This window comes from Aythya marila, assembly GCF_965140915.1.
Source record: "Aythya marila genome assembly, chromosome: 2".
Classification (NCBI taxonomy): Eukaryota; Metazoa; Chordata; class Aves; order Anseriformes; family Anatidae; genus Aythya; species Aythya marila.
The window spans coordinates 69,546,353-69,565,419 of NC_139043.1; the positions used below are offsets into that span (position 1 = coordinate 69,546,353).

At 38.5% G+C, this 19,067-nt stretch overlaps 1 protein-coding gene across 3 annotated transcripts in view; it reads right to left on the minus strand.

Annotated features, from left to right (window-relative positions):
- DSP (desmoplakin) overlaps positions 1-19,067 on the minus strand; it is a 38,968-nt gene that overhangs the window by 4,072 nt on the left and 15,829 nt on the right. For 2 of the 3 annotated variants that reach the window (XM_082752923.1, XM_082752922.1), the window contains exons 7-23: positions 18,671-18,832; positions 17,622-17,726; positions 16,290-16,385; positions 15,617-15,742; positions 14,535-14,687; positions 12,857-13,011; positions 12,157-12,283; positions 11,610-11,814; positions 10,849-11,066; positions 9,895-10,061; positions 9,434-9,572; positions 7,911-8,104; positions 6,952-7,114; positions 6,249-6,332; positions 5,354-5,461; positions 4,599-4,697; positions 1,409-3,700 (exon numbers count right to left, since the gene is read on the minus strand). In XM_082752923.1, the coding sequence (XP_082609049.1) occupies positions 1,409-3,700; positions 4,599-4,697; positions 5,354-5,461; positions 6,249-6,332; positions 6,952-7,114; positions 7,911-8,104; positions 9,434-9,572; positions 9,895-10,061; positions 10,849-11,066; positions 11,610-11,814; positions 12,157-12,283; positions 12,857-13,011; positions 14,535-14,687; positions 15,617-15,742; positions 16,290-16,385; positions 17,622-17,726; positions 18,671-18,832 (4,593 nt within the window). The remainder of the gene's footprint in view (positions 1-1,408; positions 3,701-4,598; positions 4,698-5,353; positions 5,462-6,248; positions 6,333-6,951; positions 7,115-7,910; positions 8,105-9,433; positions 9,573-9,894; positions 10,062-10,848; positions 11,067-11,609; positions 11,815-12,156; positions 12,284-12,856; positions 13,012-14,534; positions 14,688-15,616; positions 15,743-16,289; positions 16,386-17,621; positions 17,727-18,670; positions 18,833-19,067) is intronic. The other variant, XM_082752924.1, reaches the window with a different exon arrangement.

The following is a 19,067-nucleotide window of genomic DNA, read 5'->3' on the forward strand; positions in this document are numbered from 1 at the left end:
GGAAAATGTTCTAGTCACAGTAGTGCCTTATCCAAGACCATGGACACACAGATGAAGCAGTGAAGGTACATCTGTCCCTTCACTGACAGTGTCTCTAGTACAAGAGACTGCATTCTGTTACCTTTAGTCGACATTTTCTGTTGATTTAGTTAGTTCTTCATGGCTTTTTAGTACTTCTTATAGTGCACCTACATATGCACCAAGCATTCAAGATTCAGTAAGAGATGACCAGTAGGTGTACGCTGACATAGTTCTACTAACCTGGGTGAATTTACATCAGCTAAGGACTGGCCATAAGTGGATAAAAAGGAAATATATGACTCACTTTTTCCTTTACTATTAGTTTCACGTTACTCCAAACAATTTTACTTGTGTCCCTTTACATTTTAATTTCCTTTAGTTCTTCATATATGTATATATATATACACAAAACACCTACAGGCGTGTATGCACATGCACATTCAAATGCAGTCCATATTAAATGGAATGCAAGTTTACATAATTTGTATCACATGCGTATATATGTACACGTCAGACAATGCTACATATTAATATTTTTTAATCAGTATTAAGATTATAAAAATAAAGAAAATAAAAACTTAGTAAAGGAAATAGCTGAGAACTGATACGAGAAAGACTGTATGGAGGGAAAGTACAGGAAAAAAAAGTAAAGAAAAAAAGTATTTTCACAAGTTCTTACTTTTGTATATTTAAACAGTAGCTCTTTGAACAAGGCAGAAGAATGACAGAACAAAAAAAATGTTTTCTTTAACCTATCTATACTGTCATCTCAAGCCTAAGGAACAAGGGCCAATAGTGAAATTTACAAGTGCCGTTAGGACTGAAGTGCCAACAGAAATTTAGGTTTTAAGTATTTTAGGTACAGATGACTACACCACCTTTCATTCTTCCACTTAGTCAACACTTTACACAGCTAAGCAGCACTGTGACAGCTTGTTTGTTGTGGTTTACTTCATGATACAACTCATGTCAGCCTCAAAGGATGGCTTTAACCCATCCAAATGGAGCTGGCCAAAACAGCTCTGGGAAGCACACAGCCAAAGCACAGTGGTACTCCATCTATTCTTATTTTCCCTTAGGATGGTTTTGTGGAAACTGGGGTAAATACCTAGGGTTTCCTTCAAGCTGAGGGCAAAGCCCAACTAGGTGACAGAGACAGTTTAAAGCTTCCTATCACAGTTCCCAGGGAGTAAAGAGGCTAAGAGAGTGGCCAAATCCTGCTATTTGTCTTTTAAAGTTAACAAGGAGAGGGGCCATAAAAGGGATATTAGTCACAAATACAGTGAACTCAAACAGTAAGGGGTGAAGTAAGTTGGTTCAAACGGACATTGCAATTAATTATATATTGGAGAGATAGTAAAGCTGGGATCAAAATATGTGTGAATACCTCTAGAGCCTGCTTTTGGAATTTTTCAATTTCCTGTCTCAATTTTTCCCTTTCTTTCTGTAAATCATTAATCAACCCCTGAAGTTCCAGGGTTTGCTTGCTGCTTGTCTGAAGCTGATTCTTTAGTTCAGCAATGGTGGTATTTTTCTCATCAACTTCACTTCTGACCATTCTGAGATCATCGTACTCCAATCTAACATTTCGCAGCTCTTCTTCCAGTAACAAGTGTTCCTTGGTTAGGTTCTCAGTGAGAGACTGAAGCCTTTCAATTTCTATTTTGCACTCATTCAAGTTTTTGCTCTTCTCCTCAGAGGTTTTCTGTAAGTGCTCATATCGTAGGTGAGCCTGCTTTAATTGCTCCTGTTCTTGGACCAACTGACGGCGTAAAGTCTCAATATCAGATGTGTATTTTCTTATCTCCTCCATGTATCTCTGCTTCTCTCTCACATGACCATCTAATACTTCTCTTTGGTGTCTAAGGTCATCTTCATTCCTCTTCTTTACAATAGACACTTCCTCTATCTGCTGTGTGAGATTAGTTATTTTAACTGATTGCTCTCTCAGAGATCTCCTCATGCTTTCTATTTCCTCTTCCAGTTTCTTCCTCCTGGCTGTCTCTTCCATTACACTTTTATTCTGTCTGCAAAGTTCCTCTTCCAGCTTATGTTTCTGGATCTGCAAGTCTTTTACAGTGCTTTGGAACTTTGCACTTTCTTGATCCCTGCCTTTTTTCTCTTGCGAAACTCTTTCATAGTCAATTTTCAATCTGGCCAGCTCCTGCTCTTGGATCCTCAGCTTGTTAATTGTCTCAGTAGCACTCGTGTTTGCTTTCTGCAGGTCAAACTGGACTCTTTTTAACTGACTGTTCTCATCCTCTAGTTCTTTTCTTTGACTTGTTTCTACATCCAACAACTTTCTTAGCCTTTCAATCTCTTTGTTTCTCTCTTTAATGGTCTTAGAAGCATCATCAAGTGACTGTTTGTATCGCATGCTTTCATCAGAGTGCCTTTGAATAACTTGTTTTAGCTCAATCTCCAGCTGCTGTTTCTTCTGAGAAAGCTCTGAGCCAGCTGCCTTCTGTTGCTGAGCATTCTCTTCTATTTTCCGTAGATTATCTGTTGTTTGACTTATTGTATTCTTCAGTCTCCTGATTTCCTCACACAAATTCCTATTTTCTCTCATGGCATTATCAAGCTGTGTTCTATAATTATTAGTGTCCTCTTCCTTTTGCATGGTAACCTGGTGAATTGTGGTCTTTGTGATATTGATCTCAGTTTCATATTTGTTCTTTAAGCTAATTATTTCCTCATCATAACTGTTCCTTACCTTAGCCAATTCATTTTCAAGTTCCCATCGGCTTTTAGCCTCTTCCTGAAGCTGAACCTTTAGCCTTTCCAGCTCCTTAGTTTTATCCTGAATAGTAGAGGCAGCCTCTTCAAGAGCCTGCTTGTACCTTGAGTTGTCTTCACCACGAAGCTGAATGATTTGTTTCAGCTCCAGCTCTAACTGGTGCTTTTGCTGTGACACCTCTGAACTGCAAGCCTTGTGCTGAAGAGCATCTTCCTCTGCCCTCCTCCGCTGATCTGTGGTTTGCAGAATGGCATCATTCAGCCTCACAATCTCATCCTTAAGGTCTCTGTTTTCTCTTGTCAGTCTGTCAACCTGGGCTCTGAGACCTTTTGCATCATCATCTTTCTGTGCAGCTATCTGCTGGATTGTGGTCTTCTTAATATTAATTTCAGTTTCATACTTGTTCTTTAAATTACTCATCTCCTCGCTAAACTGGTTCCTTACCTTAGCCAGCTCATTTTCATATTCCCTCTTCCGTGTGCCTTCATCCTGAAGAAGAACCCTTAATCTTTCTATCTCGTACTCCTTCTCCTTGATGACCTTCTCAGACTCTAATTTTTGCCAACCAAGGCTGTCTTTCTCATTTTGTCTTGTTTTCTGCAGCTGGTCATAGTCATTCTTCTGCTGCTCGTATCTGTCCTCCAGCAACTTCCTTTTCCTTTTCTCATCTTCAGTCTCATAAGTCAACCTGGTTATTCTGTCATTTAGATCCTTTATTTGAGCATAGCATTTGTCCAGGTTTTGCTTAGCAGAATTTCCATCCATTTCAGCCTGCCTTTTCATCTCCTCCAAACTCATCAGCTTTGCTTTGAGCTGAGAAATGTCCATCTGGTACTTCTGTAGATTTTGTTCCAGGAATTTATGTTTGTTGTTTGTCTCTGAATTCGAATCCCTGGCAAGTCTGAGTTCTTCTTCCAAGAGTTCAATTTTGGTGGCTTTCATCTGCAAAACAATAACAGAAAAAGAAGGGGGTGGGAGGGGGGAGAGAGGGAAAAAAAAAAACAAAAAACACAGACATGTGACAACTGTTTCAAAGTTATCAAAAGCAATACAATATATAGTCACGAATCTAACAACTTACAAGATATGTCTAAAGATGTTTTTTCTTTGCTTCAGTAATAGCTCAAAGTCTTTTTTTACTTAAAGTCATCCAAGCAATTTCTGGAAAATTCATTATTTATCCAGATTCAGATCTTATTCAGAAAACAACATGATGAATTTCAGAGGGAAACAATACTTAATGGAGGAGGGAGATGCAATACAGTTAGTAAAATCTGATGTACAAAGAGTTCACCAGCAAAATATTAAATAGCCTCAGTTACAATCTCCATCTTTTTCAACTAGGGGATGCAAATCACCTGTATATCACATCTTAAACAGTCTTCCCTGTTTCCTCTAAGCTGAATGGAGTTACTCCATTTAAAACATTAGATACCAACACTGTAGATATGGCCTAAAATGAGGTGTGGCCCCTTAACCACGAGGCGTAAGCTTTCAGCACTGAGATAACTGTATTCTTACTGAGGTCAACACTCTGGGAGGAGAAGAACCTCCTGCATGCTTTATCAAGCACCTCCTATTTACCACAAAGGCTTTTGTTCTTCACCTCACGTGTGACCTTGGAGGTAACTCTACGAGACACTGTGCTCTTTGAAAAAAGTTGCATGAAACTGCTCACATGCCTCCTGTGGCATACCACTGAGCCTCCTGTTGCTTGAGAAAGCCCAGGGTTTAGTTTTGTGAACTGTTTAGCACTGTACTAAAGCATAAAGTCTTCAATCAGTGATAGCGCTAACCTGTGACAAAAATAGAAAGAAAGGAAATAAAAGAAGCAGATTACCTTCAAGTCCTCCATGCTTTTTAACATTTCACTTAAGAATTTGTAATAATCTCCTGATCTTGTAAGAAGCTCTATGTAGCGAGCCTGAGCCTCACTAGCCTTGAAAAGAAAAAGGGAATTGTTATCAGCTTGTATTAGAGAGTTAGATATGAGCATACCTATGTCTCAGACCATTTAAAGAATTCCAGTCCACTTGACAGCGCATGCTACTTGACAAAGTAAAAAAGCTAACTAAGTCTCCTCCTCACAACTCCACATGACTTTCTGAGGATCCCAAGTACACATATTCTCCCTTCTGATATACCCACACCTTTTTCAATATTATTTTCCCCCACGGTGCATATGATATTAAATGCAAGGCTCCATCCCCTGGTTCTTCATGCTCTTCCTGTCTGACAGTCACAAGTAACCTAAGTTAAACTTTAATAGTGGTTAATTCCCAGGTTGAAAATGACTAAATCACTTGGGGCATGAATCTTACTTTCTCACAACATGTATATAATGGACATTGAGTAGGAAAGAGGTAAATCCCTGAGGGCCATTCTACTGTCTAAATGAGCCCAAGTATGATTTTGCACTGCAGCAACTATTCTGCAGTAATTACTTTTGCATATGTGCTTAGTACACATTAGCAATGACAGTGCTAATTATTAGTATATAGCTGGATATGACTCACAATGATGAATAAATCTGCTCATGCTGATGAATGAATAAATGTAAATTCAAAAGACTGGTGGGGGAGGAAGGAAAGATACCTCTTGCAGAATCAGCACTGCAGGAGACTGAACCACACACTTCTTGATAGGTATGTTGAGCAATGTTTCTAATCCAGAGCTGTAGGAAGCAACCTGAAGCTCATAATCCTGTAAAACAGCAGGGAAAAGTTAAGAACCATTTAGCAACTGCCAAAGAACTCTCTGGGGATCTGCAAATGCAAATAAAGGGTTGTATGGGGATTCTTTTGTTTAAATAGCTACATTCTCCCTTGTTTATTTCTGGACGTGTACAAATGACCCTCTCATTTGTGACCTCTGTCACAAAGGCTCATCAGTTCAAGGCTCATAGAGGGGAATGACACAACATAAGCATTTTGCAAAAACAGCAAGATACGTGGTCCGTTAATTGAGGGCTATCCTTCCAGAGGTGGAAAAATTCATGGGAGCAACTAGCCTAGGTAGTGTTATCAAACAAAACTTCAGAGACTGTCTCTGTGTCTCTTCCATATCATTTTTGTCACATCATATATAGAAAGATCCTTCTCACAGAAACAAAGACCATTCCTCCTGCTAATCTGCATTTATCTTGCCTCCTAGACCAGATCCTAATGAGACCTACTTTCTAAGAGTAGAGAACAGATGGGTAGCTTATTTTTAAGATGTGAACTGGAAAGGTTGGTCTGGCTAGAAGGATGTTTCAATTCTCCTGAAGAGAAGCTTTCATTGATATCTCCCAAATCATCCTGCCATTTTCAAATGGCAAGTACACTTGATTACTTTCCTTATGTTTTGTACACAGAAGTGTTTTACCCCAGCGACTTCTGCATACACACAGACCAAAGAACTAACATTTCACCTGCCAGAAGAGCAGAGACAAGGGGATGTGCCTGACCATGAGAAACCACACCCTGTAAAAAAGCTGAAATCCAAGTACCTTAATTGCAGCTGAGCACTGATCTGCATGCTTGAGAAGCTCCTCAACTTTGTCTCGCTTCCCACAGATTTCACTGTGCAAGTTCTGTCAAGAAAAAAAAAAAGTGAGCTGTGAAGCATTCCCTCAGATTTGCCAGCATTTCCTCTCCTCTACGCACTGCCTCCACCAGAAGGTATCTGCAGTGTGAGACCACTGCAAACCCAGAGGTTTAGACCTGAAATGATGTGTAGCAATGCCATTTCCACAAAGGCAAGCACATTGCATATGAGAAAGCTGTTCTCCAAAAGAATGCCTACCAACTGAACAACCTAGGTTGTTGAGGTAGGGAGGGACAGTTGCTTGACTCTAACTTACACATATTTACCCCATTTTTAATTTTATTTGGGGGCTATAATCTGTCCCATAAATTGCAAAATCATACTGTTCCTTGAATTAATTCAAAGCTGCTGTGTATAAGTGTCAGTCATTGTGCAGGAGACAAGTACAGTCTTGTTCATAATCTGTAGCAGTACTGACAGAAAATAACAAGTATAATAATATTTTCTCTTTCCTAACTTCTACATGTGGTGTTTTTTAGTAGCTTGCACATTGTAATTCAAAACAGGCCACTGTGTTGAGGACTGCACTGATAGTGGTAGTTTCTGAATAGCAAAGCAATTTAAAGTCCAGTTCATTGCAGACAACTCAGTCAGGTGTTGCATACCTTCTGGTCATGTAGATATCTCATGATAGTGTTGGAATCGCACAGCTTCATGGACTCAATAGAATCCTGCCTGCGCTTGGCATCACATATCCATTTGCAAAGAGCCTGATATAGATCTCGGTAAGTTTTCAGCTGTTTGATCTGCCTTTCTAAATCCCATGATCTAGGGAAAAAAAAAAAAAAAAAAAAAAAAACAGGGAAAACTGTCAAAATGGGAAGCACATTCTCTTTCTTTAAACATTTTTCAGTAGTAAGACACCTTGATAAATATAGTAATAAACTAAGTAAAACAATGGGCAGCTCTAAAAGGAGATTCTGAACAAGAATATTACGCAGAAGAGTATTGTACTTGTTAATGGTCACCTAATAAGGGTTTTTAGTCCCTTAATTTTGAATATTTTGCAATATACAGAGGTTGGCACTTTCTGTCAATTAAGTAGGGGATGAAAAAAATTTTGCAGAGGTAAGAACCAAGGTAACTGACTTCAGTACACTCGTTCCCAATTTTCACCAAAACAAGTAGCAACTACTCAATTTTTATCACTAGGACCAGATTTGGTCTGAATTAAAATATATATATATTAAAATATATATAAATATGAATTAAAAAATATATATATATATATATATATCAGAATATGCCTTCAGTTCAGTAAAGTTATATATTTATTTTTTTCTCTTAGTTCTCAGTTTTTGTGCTTTACTTTTTTTACCCCTCAGGTAAAGGGTATTTAGGAATAAGCCTGATTACTTACATAGGCTCTACATTTTCTTGCTTGGTCTTACATAATTTCTTATAAAGCATGTTCAACTTATTCACAATTACTAGTCTTACTGCCCCCAAATCATCATTTGTACAACTTCACTTCCAGAAGACATTAGTTCTTTTAGACTTACTGTTAAGATGATCTTAGTAGTGACAGCAATAAGGAAGAAGCTACTAGGAAATTTGAGCAAACCTGTTATCTATCTGCTTTTCAGCCCTCTGCCAGCGGTCTATTAGTTGGGTAACTTTGTCAGAAAACTTTCCAATGTCCATATCATACAAGGTATATGACTGGCAAGACTGAGAGTGAATCTGAAGCATTTTCTGCAGTTCATTTTCAAGGGCATTCAACAGCGACTTCTTCATGTTTAGATCAGCTTTCATTTTCTGGAGGAAAAAATAATAACATCATACTTTTTTTCTTCAGAGGATACTCAAACTTAATTATCAACAGCATGTACAGTGTGTTGGGATCTAAATACTCTGTTTCTAATTCAGCATAGTATGTATGTTGATGCGAACTGGAGTTAACTTATTTAAAGTGATATATACCCTTTGGTACTTATTCTCAAATAGTTTACACAACCAAAGCCCTCTCATGCTATACTTTTCCATCATTTCAGTTTCAGATGGCATCATGCCATCATTTCAGTTTCTCAGAGCTATTTGAGCAGTTCCCAAAAAATACCCTGCCTTGCTTGTTCCTAGAAGCAAATGACTAGAAAATTTCATTGCAGTAGGATCATAGCTGTAGGATCAAGACTCAGAATTGCCATACACAGTTTTTAAAATACTTTTTTATTTTTTTAATATTAGCTAAAGATCTGCACGGATTGTTTATGTTGTGTTTTTTTTTTTTTCCTTTCCTGATTTGCATTTTCATAAATATCTTACACAGAGATGTTGCTCTACACACACATAGTGGTATGTGTTCACAAACTTGCATACTGTTGGGTAACGCCAAACAATGCAGGCAGTGCTCTCCACTGGATCCCCCAGACATGGGGATGACTACATCCTTTGATAATATGCTCAAGCATTTATTTTTGTGTTAAAAACAACTCCCAGCAACTGAATTTGCAGCTTTCAGGTAATATGGTAGAAGAATAACCTGGTTGTGCTCCATTTGTGCTACCTACACACCTTTTCCCTACTTCACCGAAGAAGAGAAAAGGAAGGAGGAGCAATTATTCCAACTAAAGTCACTCAGTGCAAAAAAGGACCATCTCAATGCCAGATAAAGATTGCTTCTGCAAACCATCTTTGTGAACAGCAAAGTAATTACTCCTTGCCTTATCTAGGATGAGAAGTTCTCACTGTAAGATTTGAAATGGACTCTACAGCAAAAACAGGACGCAATAACACACTCATTTACTTGTCACTTGTTAGAACAAGCTTTTCTGCAATAAAGGAAAAATTGCCTTCAAATCTAGCTTCATAAGTGACATGAATAAACAAAGATAATCTTGTTCAGAAATGGTTTATGGAGACCTTCCATGCTCCTGGCTTTGCTATGGGGCCAGAAACACCCAGGGGATGAAAGTAGTAAACTGTATGTTCCCTCCAATAACTTGCAAAAACATCATACATCTATGTCAGAATATGTTAGGAGGTGGAAGGTTTGATCCTTCCATTTCAGGAGGTTTCCATCCAGCTCAACTAGTGATGACGGCTACAAATTCTGCCTTGCTATGTCCTTGGGTCTTCACTTCTCACCTTTAGACAAGCTCGATAAGCCTCCACTTTATCAAGATCCAAAGGAACAGTCTCCTCTTCAGACAGTCTGACTTCAAAAACTCTGATCACATCCTCTGTTTGTAGAATAAGCTGGAGCAGACACCTCAGTACGTTCAAGCTACAATAAATAATAAAACACAAGACAAATCCATTATGGACTGAAACAGGAAAGGTGCTAACTAATTAATTGGAAGTCATTAAAGAGAAAAGACAACACAGAAGAAAATTCAGCAATACCCATGATTCTCTCTCTCTCTCTTTTTAAAAAAAAAGTCATCCAGAAAAGAGAAGAAATTCACTTAAGTATCTGTTTCTACCTACGTGGAGAGCATTTGTAGGAAAGAAGGTGTAATTTTATACCACTGATAACAAAACGCAGATTTATGGACTAAGAATTATGAAAAGTGAATGATTTATTGATATAACCTCAATTTTCTTACCTGTCTAAGTAGCCAGCAGAAACACCATTAATATTCTCCAGTTTTTGAAATAAGGCATTTATCTCTGATTGCAAGTACACATACTTTTCACAGCCCCTGAAGTTAGGCAGCAAGTCCTTATGCTTATTGAGGGTTTCAGCCATTATTTGAGAGTCATTCTGCACACCCTAAGGAAAGAGAATGCCTGATTAACACGTTTTTGGTGTCTGAATGATCATTCTACAACACATAAGCTATTGGTCTCCTTATCCAAATAGTCTGGTCTTAACTAACCAGCTGGATTGAAGAATGAAGCAGTGCCTCAGATAATTAACATTCTGCAGTTTCTATTTTGTACTGTCCATAACAGGTAATACCTCTTTTTAAGCACCTCTTCCACTGTAGAACTCAGCTCTGTAGAAAGCAGGTCACAGAATGCCTTATTGCCAGCTACTCTCAGCGAACATGCCTTCTTGCAACCTCACTGCCCCCAGAAGAATTTCTCAGACTGAATCTGTTCCCTTTTCTTACTAATCTTCTCTTTCCAGTCTCCTTCAATAACTCTTAAGAAGAGTTGGAAGGGGGAGAGAGTCTGTAAGCCTCAAGTATGCACTCGCATCCCACAGACAGCACTTCAACAGTAGCTGGCAACGTGGGGTCCTTAAAAAAGGATGTTAACAGATATTTAACCTAGATGAGGCTTAACATGAGCTTATGTCCACTTGACATCGGGCTTTTTGTACTCTTAGCTTGCCAGAATTAGTCTTCTAAAATACAAGAGTCAACTTTTTCTACTTGGGCACCCAGATAAGGAGCCAAACACAGATCCAAATATCATGGTTAGCTTCCAATTGAAAAATCTAGGCACAGGGTGCAGGTGTGTCTTTCCCAGATGATCAGGAATACAATTGCAGTATGCTCTGCAGGACAGTCACGATGACTTTAAGAAGCTCAATTAAAAACATACATAGTTACCTCTAATTCCTGTATTCTGACTGAAAAGTCATGCAGTGCCCCTTGATCCACTCCAAGTGGAGCTCTTTGAACCATCCGTATCTCTGAAGATTCGATCTGACGCCGAAGTTTCTGAAGCTCCGTCAGCAGCCAGGCCTCCTGTTTATCGTGTTCCCGGTTTCTCTCATTAACTATAATGGTGTTTGAGGAACCCACTGGACAGGTCTCAGTTGGGATCACTGTAAAATTAGTTGTGTAAATGTCATCTGCCAGAGAACTGACCTCCTACACAACAGAAAGCCAATGAAGTGCCAAACTGACCTAAATACTGATTTGATTTGTAGAACTGAGAACACACAGGAGATCTGAACCAGTAGACAGATGTTTAAACTAATTAAATTTCCCCTTCAGAAAAAAATAAACTTGCTTCCTCAAATGCAGTAGTGAGGTTTTGCTTCCTAACAACTGAAAACATAACAGACAGATTAAAACCCTCTCCTTTTCCCACCAAGTTCCATGAACTTCAGAGGACTATTCCCAGATTCACAGCTATAGAAGGAAGAAAGGAAAACATACCCCTCCCTGTACATGGCCAGTTTTGTTTTACTGGTAGACAGCAGTTACAGTTCTTGGACATGTTTCTATCCATACGTTTATGAGAACATTTTCACAAAGTGAAAATGCAGCCCCTTCTCTTCCACTCCAAAGAAAGAAACCCAAGCAGTACAATCTCTGCAAGAAAACAAGTTTTGTTTTTTTTTTTTTTTGCAAGGACAACAGACCTGGCTGCGGCTGCCGCGGTTGATTTGGTAGTTGTATAATCAAGGTTTGGTAGTGCTTCTGAGCATCAGTGAACTGAGTCTGCATCTTCCGTTTGTCTTCATCACCAAACATCTCTGAGCCTTGGCTGTTCCTGAGGAATTCTTGATAATGGATCTCTAGGTCAGTTATTATTTTCTGGTAATCTTCCTTACGCATTGTTTTCAGCTGAAATAAAGAAGAGGAGTTTTGAAAAAAGGCAGCAACTGAAGAAGGTATATGACTAGTGAATTATTAAGGAACATACTAATATACCTACAGAACAGCAGAGGAACCTCATTTTAGAATAAAACCTACACCTGCTGCCTCCACAAGCATGGTGCACAAAGTGCCTTTTGAGCTAATCTATTCCTACAAAGAAACATTTCACAACCTAAGAATATTGCAACTTTGCCTTTTACTGTGTCTATCCATGCCCTTGCATTGTGGGAACTAGTACGGCAAGTATGTGGTAAGGATAGGTCAGTGATGATGTCCTTGGTCCACAGCTAAGGCCTGATAGAGTCTTACCTTAGCAATAGTCATCGCTCTGATTTTCTCAATGTCAATCATACAATAATGCCAAGATACCAGGCTCTTCATGTTGATGTACAGCTGATTCCACAGAGCCAGAATAGCTTCATAGTATTGTTCAATTCTGAGATGGGAAAAGAAATTCCATAGTCAAAACCTATAGCATAGCTACAAAACATCGCAAGAAACATCCACTAGAGGTTGAGTGTGTTAGTTTGCTCTCTACTAGAAAAAAAAAAAAATATGCAAATATCCTTAACTTTCAGATGAATAAATAGTATACTATTGAATATACAGCTAAAATTCCAAACTCTCTCCAGTAATTTGCTTAAGAACATAGGTATTGCTGCTAACCAGGGCCTGAAGTAATATTACGCACATTATGCACATAATTCGAAATACCAAAAGACATCAAAAAGTATTAACTACAAGACAAACCAGGCTTTCAGACAGAACTTTGAGCAATCAGGACGAGACTATGGCATGAGCACACCACCTGAGCTGGTTCCCATACGTCAAATTGGCTCGTAGATTTGCACAATACAGCACACCCTAAATTAATCCTTTACTCCCCCCACCCTATAAAGGTTGGGGGCACTATGATTAGGACACAGACTGAGTTTTGTGGTCAGCTGCTATTTTGAGCAAACTCTATCTACCCCCAGCGGCAGATGCGCAAACCCAGGCAGCAACTCACTTTGTAGCAAGATCCACTGCTAGTGGATTGGGTGGTGGGATGATAAGACTAACAGATGGCACCAGCATATCCACTCCTCCAGGGCCAGTCACTAACCACTTGCTGCGTTCGTTATTGTCCTTCAGGATGCATTCATCTCCTTTGCGCACTGTTTTCTGTAAGAAATACAGAAGAACATTTTTTTCCTTTAGTTAAACAAGATGGGGTTTCTAGGAGAAAAGACAAGAAAGATGCATGTAGATCACAGAATCGGGAATGCTTCACAGCTGCCAGGTGCAGGTGTGAATCGTGGCTTCATATTAGTGCAAGAGATCAGTAGAGCTTAACCAATCCCCCCGAATTCAGTTTCCATAAAAAGAAAATCCTGGAAGACCAAGTGGGAGCCACAGAACACTAGGCAGTCGCCACCTGATCATCAGACTTGTGGCTTGCCGTGACATACAGAGTGGACACAGGGGCACTGTAAGCTACACAATCATTTATGTTCGTAAGCCACTCCATAGCAAGATGTAAGCAAAAGGATGCATCCATACTTGTGAAGGGACTGGGAGCGAATGCTGCAGAGCTAGATCTACCAGCTACATCTGCCAGAAATTCTGACACCCTGAGGCCACAGGTGTGGTCATGGTGCAGCTTACAACCCACACACATCCAAGAGGGGAAAGCTCCTCATGTCATTTATCATGGCAGAAGTCCCTCACTGCATCATACCTCTACAGCCAGCAAATTTTTGACATTACTAGCAAAAGGCCTCGGGCTTTGCTTTGACCTAACCATGCAGGATCTCTGGTTTTGTCTGGGCTTATCTTCACCTGAGCAGATTTTAGCTTGTTTAACTGTGAGGACAATTGCCAAGCAGCCAGGTAACCACTGACTACATTTGTTTAGCTTTGCTTACAGTAGCAACAAGTAGTTACTTTGTGTGCTTCTGTGACTGCAGAATAAAATGTGGTACAGAACACAGCACAAACCCCGGACTGTAAACGCAAATCACAATGGTCAATTAGCGGTCACTATAGGAGTGCAGCCTAGTGAATCAGGTGAAACAAGTTTTACAGATAAAGAGCAGAAAAACTAGGTAATTGGGAAACAGCAAAGAAAAAGAGCAGAAAAAGAGCACGTAAGCAGAAAATGCACCTAAGCACGGTGTTAAGAAACAATGCAGAAATACATGTAAACCCAAGCATCTCCAGTACCAAAGAGGAAGAAACCACCACCTTTAACTTAATACTCCCCCCTGCAAAGCGTTGGGTATGCAAATGACTGATTGAACATTCCTCCACCTTTTGTTAGATGAAGTGCTAACCTTAAGAAAATCAAAGGAAAGGGAAAGATTCTGGGAAGCATCTGTATTACAATTTTAACCCTATTAATAATAAGCCTGTCTTGTGCTAATTTGAACCATGAATGCTAACACCATTTAAACCGGAGTAATAATAATCATTTTGACTAGACATAACGCTATTTAAACTGCAATAATAATCATCATTTTGACTAGACATACTCAAACAATGTATGAGAATCCAAGTTTGTTTGTTTGTTTTCCTGAAAAAACTTAAATGCTGACCAAAAGCAGACAGAAACGTTACACCTATCAACTCAGTAGCTTGATTACTAAATTATTTGCCACGTTTTAGTTTATATGACGTTCATTTCAGCCAAAAGGAGAACACATTACCAGATCCTGTTTGTAGTCACACAAAGCCTTAAGGATAATGGGCTTGTTACTCCGGTAGTCTGGGTTACGTGGCTTCAGCTGCACAATCTTCTTGGATTTATTCACCAAACTCTGCACTTGCCTCTTGTATTCAAGAATTCTCTCTCGTTCATTCTGCAAAGATTAATTGTATGTTAAAAACTCATTCTAAAAATAAACCACATTTAGTTCCCAATGGTTTATTACAAGAAGCATACATCTGGAGCTCACTGTTGGCAAAACTTCCTTTAGCTCCAGTGGGATGAGTCTTTGGCCTATAATGTGAAACTGCAGGTTTTTGGTTTCTTTTTTGTTTGTTTGTTTTTAAAAAAAAAAAAAAAAAAAAAAAAAAAAGAGAAGAGAAACAACAAAATAAGTATCTTCGTAACTCCAGCAAAGACTATGTTGATCTTCATACAGATCTATAAGATGGTTAAAGTGAGGTGTAAGAAACAGGAATAAATATAAGGAATTATTGTAATATGAATGTTAAAAAAAAAAATAGCAACTACATCTCAACCCTGACTTCATCAATTGCCCTTTATATCACTAACCTATTTTTCCTCATATAAATTCAATTTGGAATTGCAGGAGCTAACTCTTGCTGAGCAAATTGCTAAAAACAAAAAAACTTTGAGTTCAGTCCTTTCAAAGAGATTACAGAGATATAAAATAACACGATGATGAATCATTTATTAAATGCACTCATCCTTTGAGGCAAAAATCTATTCTACCACCTATGAACAATAATCTTTCATTTTTTTTTAATTTGTTAGAAGGTCAGAAATTTTGAAATTCGGTAGGCTCATTCCAGATTTAAATAAATAAATAAATAAATAAAATAAAAATCAACAGTTCCTAAACAACATTGCACAATTTAAGTAATACTGATCCATTTGTAGGCTATCCTAAGAAATGGGCATGAACATACCATTAATGTTGCAAGTTCACGCAGTACTGTTTATTACCATAGTAGTACACATGGCTTAATATTTGGTATCTGAAGAGGGCAACCGATTTCCATGCAAGACAGAACATAACCTATGAGTTGGGTGGAACAGTACCTCCAGCTCTTTGATCTGCTCCAGCAAGCATTGCAGCGACATGCTCTTATCACACATGAACTTCTTTCTGATGGAGTCTTGTAAATTCTTCAGATAACACTCTGTGGCTTGGGCCTCTTCAAAGAACTACAAGAAAAAATGGACGTGATTTCAGTTGCACACAGCTCTCACAAAAATGTCCGCTAAAAACACTGAATTCCTTTAATGAGAAATCCCAGCTCACATCTGCCAGGACAGCAGCATTTTCAACAGCATGATAACACTGTTATGTCTAATTGTGCATAGATTTAGGAAGATTTTGACACAAGAAAAATACCTGTGGTGGGATTCCCACTTTTAACAAAAGTTGTGAGGAACATGACAGATCTCCTATGAACTACTCATCACATCATTCACAATCCATAAACTAAATTCTGAAAGCTCTTACTTCAGCATGTGTTGAAAGCCCTGGAAATTCTTACACACTGAAAACAGCAAATACAGTTTTTTGTTACTTAATAATGTTAGCAAGTGAAATGAGCTTTTTGAAATTTGTAAATTCTTTTTTTAAAAGAAAACTGCTTAAATGCTGGAATACAAAGATTTTTTTATTAAATTAATAATTCATGAATGTTAATCTAGTATAATTCAGTATAATTCAAAGTAAGTGTGAATTCTCCACATCACTACTCACCTGAAAGTAAGCTGCATTCTCTTTCAGATGTACATCAATGCATTTGGTGATCTGAAGGATCCAGCTCCACTGAGTTTGTAATGTATCCATGTAGGCCTAAGAAAAATAAAAATATACAGAACTCAAATCTTCACAGAGATCTCTCTCCCATACCTAGACTCAAGTATAATTATTTATGCTTTACATAAATGCAAATGAAATGTCTGCTAAAACAAATTCATGCAGACCAGAATAATGCAACTCATGCAAATAGTTCCCCAACTTATAAGTGTCTACCTAACTGAAGAGAGTAAAATACACATTTGTGGGATGTGGAGAGAAATTTGTTCATGATGTGAATTTTGTTTGATCAACATAAAGCCTGAAGTTCATGAGCAAAGGGGTGAAATGCACAAAATTGTAGTGCAAACAAAGTATTTCAATTGCAAATTGTCATGTTCTCCTTCCAAGGAGCAGTGTCAAACACAATTGTTTATGATGGCTACTTTTAAATCAGAACTTCTCGCATACTGCTCATGTAAGTTCTTTAGAAAAGTACACACAACTTTTTACTTCACTACTGGAGCTTACAAGGATCTTTCCTTTAAGGCAGAAAAGGACCACAGAGGGTATTATGAATGGTGATTCTACACAATATGATAACAAATTACAAAGTAAACACATTGAAAAGTGGAAAGAACTCAGTTTTTTTCCTATTAGCTTCTTTCAGCTTCAGGGTTCTTATGCACACTTAAAACTACAACTACAGCATATCCTAATAGGATGAGATTTTCCAAATTGTTACAGCCTTTGTAATTGAAATGTAAGCATATAACAAGCCATGATAGCAAAAATATCTTGGCTAAGCTGTAGAAATGCACTGTAAATTTCAGTTGCAGAAAGTATTTGCACCCGGATTAAACATAAACTCTCAAAGGGTGTGGCTATCTTCAAAACATGCCTTCTAAGATAACAGAAGAAGAATGACATGCCTTCCTACCATAAATTCTGCTGCACTGAAGTTAACTCACATGAGGTACAGCAATTTCAATACATTTAGACAAGTCCTTAAGCCCCTGTATTAATTTTTATATATATCTATCATCAAATTTGGTAGCAACAAGATCTCCCCCAAGCTGTTAAGAAAGCTGCAGTCGTTGTGTGGCCAGGTTTGTAGAGGAAGGTAGTAATGTTTATTAGAGCAGTTCATACAACTGGATGAAAAGGGACACGATTTTTGGCAAGCAAATCCTTCTCAGGTCCAAATGCAGCATTTCGTTTGTGGACTTCCACTGAGAAGTTTTCCCACATAGTAACTACAGGAGCAAGTTCAATCACGTAAGTCTAACTCACCTCAATTTTGTCTGAAGCAGGGTGCTGGTTGAGAACTAGCTGGTCACTTTCCTGCTTTAGCTTGTTGAGTTCTTTTTCTTTAAGTTCCAGTTCACTCATACGTTTCTAAACAACCAAAACACAGCATTAAACAAGCCTCCAAAAGCACAGTGCTTAGAATAATTTACTTAAAATTTTCCAGATATTTATGACTCTATGAAATTATCCATGCTAACATTAAATATTAATTCTACTCAGTGCACTGAAGCTAAACATGAAGATAGCAGAATCAAAGAATGTAGCCTTTCAGTTCTAGTCTCTACACTTGATGCTTCACAGAGCAAAGCATGCAAAATTTAGCCTTTCCTGTCAAAACGGAATGACAGAAGCAAGAATGATTGCATCTTGCAACATCCAGAACAACTGAACTTAAAAATAGTAAAAAAATAAAAAATAAAAAAATTAGAGAATCCCCTTAATGGTGTGAACTTTCATTCCCTTTTTACTTTGGTAATCAACACCAACATAGGCTTAAGAAACACACATGCTCAATTTCCTTTTGTACCCACAGAAGACAACAAGGATCAGTGCAAACCACCTCTGACAGTGCTCTCAATGCATTGCTGGCAAGACCATCATGGGAAGAGAGAGCAATTCCCTCCAGCATGGCCCTAGTTCCTGGTGAAGAGATCAGGACCACATACAGAGATCCCTAGCCCCTGAGTAGTCATAACAGGGAGAACTGAACTGCTTGATTCAAGTCCCCTACTTTAGCATGTCAACAGAATGACTGTGTGCACAAGCTACATGTGATTACTGGTTCTCAGTGAACTGTACTGATAAGGTCAGTTTCCAAGGTCAAAAGAATCCACAAGTGGTTGAGTGAGCACAATCTTCCAGTTCACGTACAATCTTGATTCAAAAGGTTGTCACACAGTACTTAATCCAACAGTGTTTTGACAAAAAAAGAAAAAAAAAGGTACTTAGAGAGAAGAAATGCCTGCCCTGCTCCTCCCTAAATATGCCAAAAGAGATTCCACAGAAAGCACGGGGGGGTTGTGCTGTCTTACAGAGAAGGCCTCCTGCTTCCTGGCGATATCTGTGTTCCTGTCACTCCAGTCATAGAGAAGCTCCTCTTCCTCACAGTCATTGATCCACATGATCTCTCTGCTGGTGGCTTGGATGAGGTTCTGGAATTGACGGAGCTGATCCATTCTCTCAAACGAGTATTTCTACAAGGAATTCCAGAAATGAGAAACAATAAACACAGAAAAGTGTGTGCTGGGTGGAGAAGGGGTAGACAAAAGCATAGCATGCATATGTATGGTGGGTTTTTTTGTGTGTGTGTTTTTTTTTTTTGTTTTGTTTTTTGAACTAATAATATTCAAAACCACACAGCTATAAAATCTGTTGGCAATGGATAGTGGATAACATGCCTTCATCTACAGAGCTATGAAACTTGTTGGC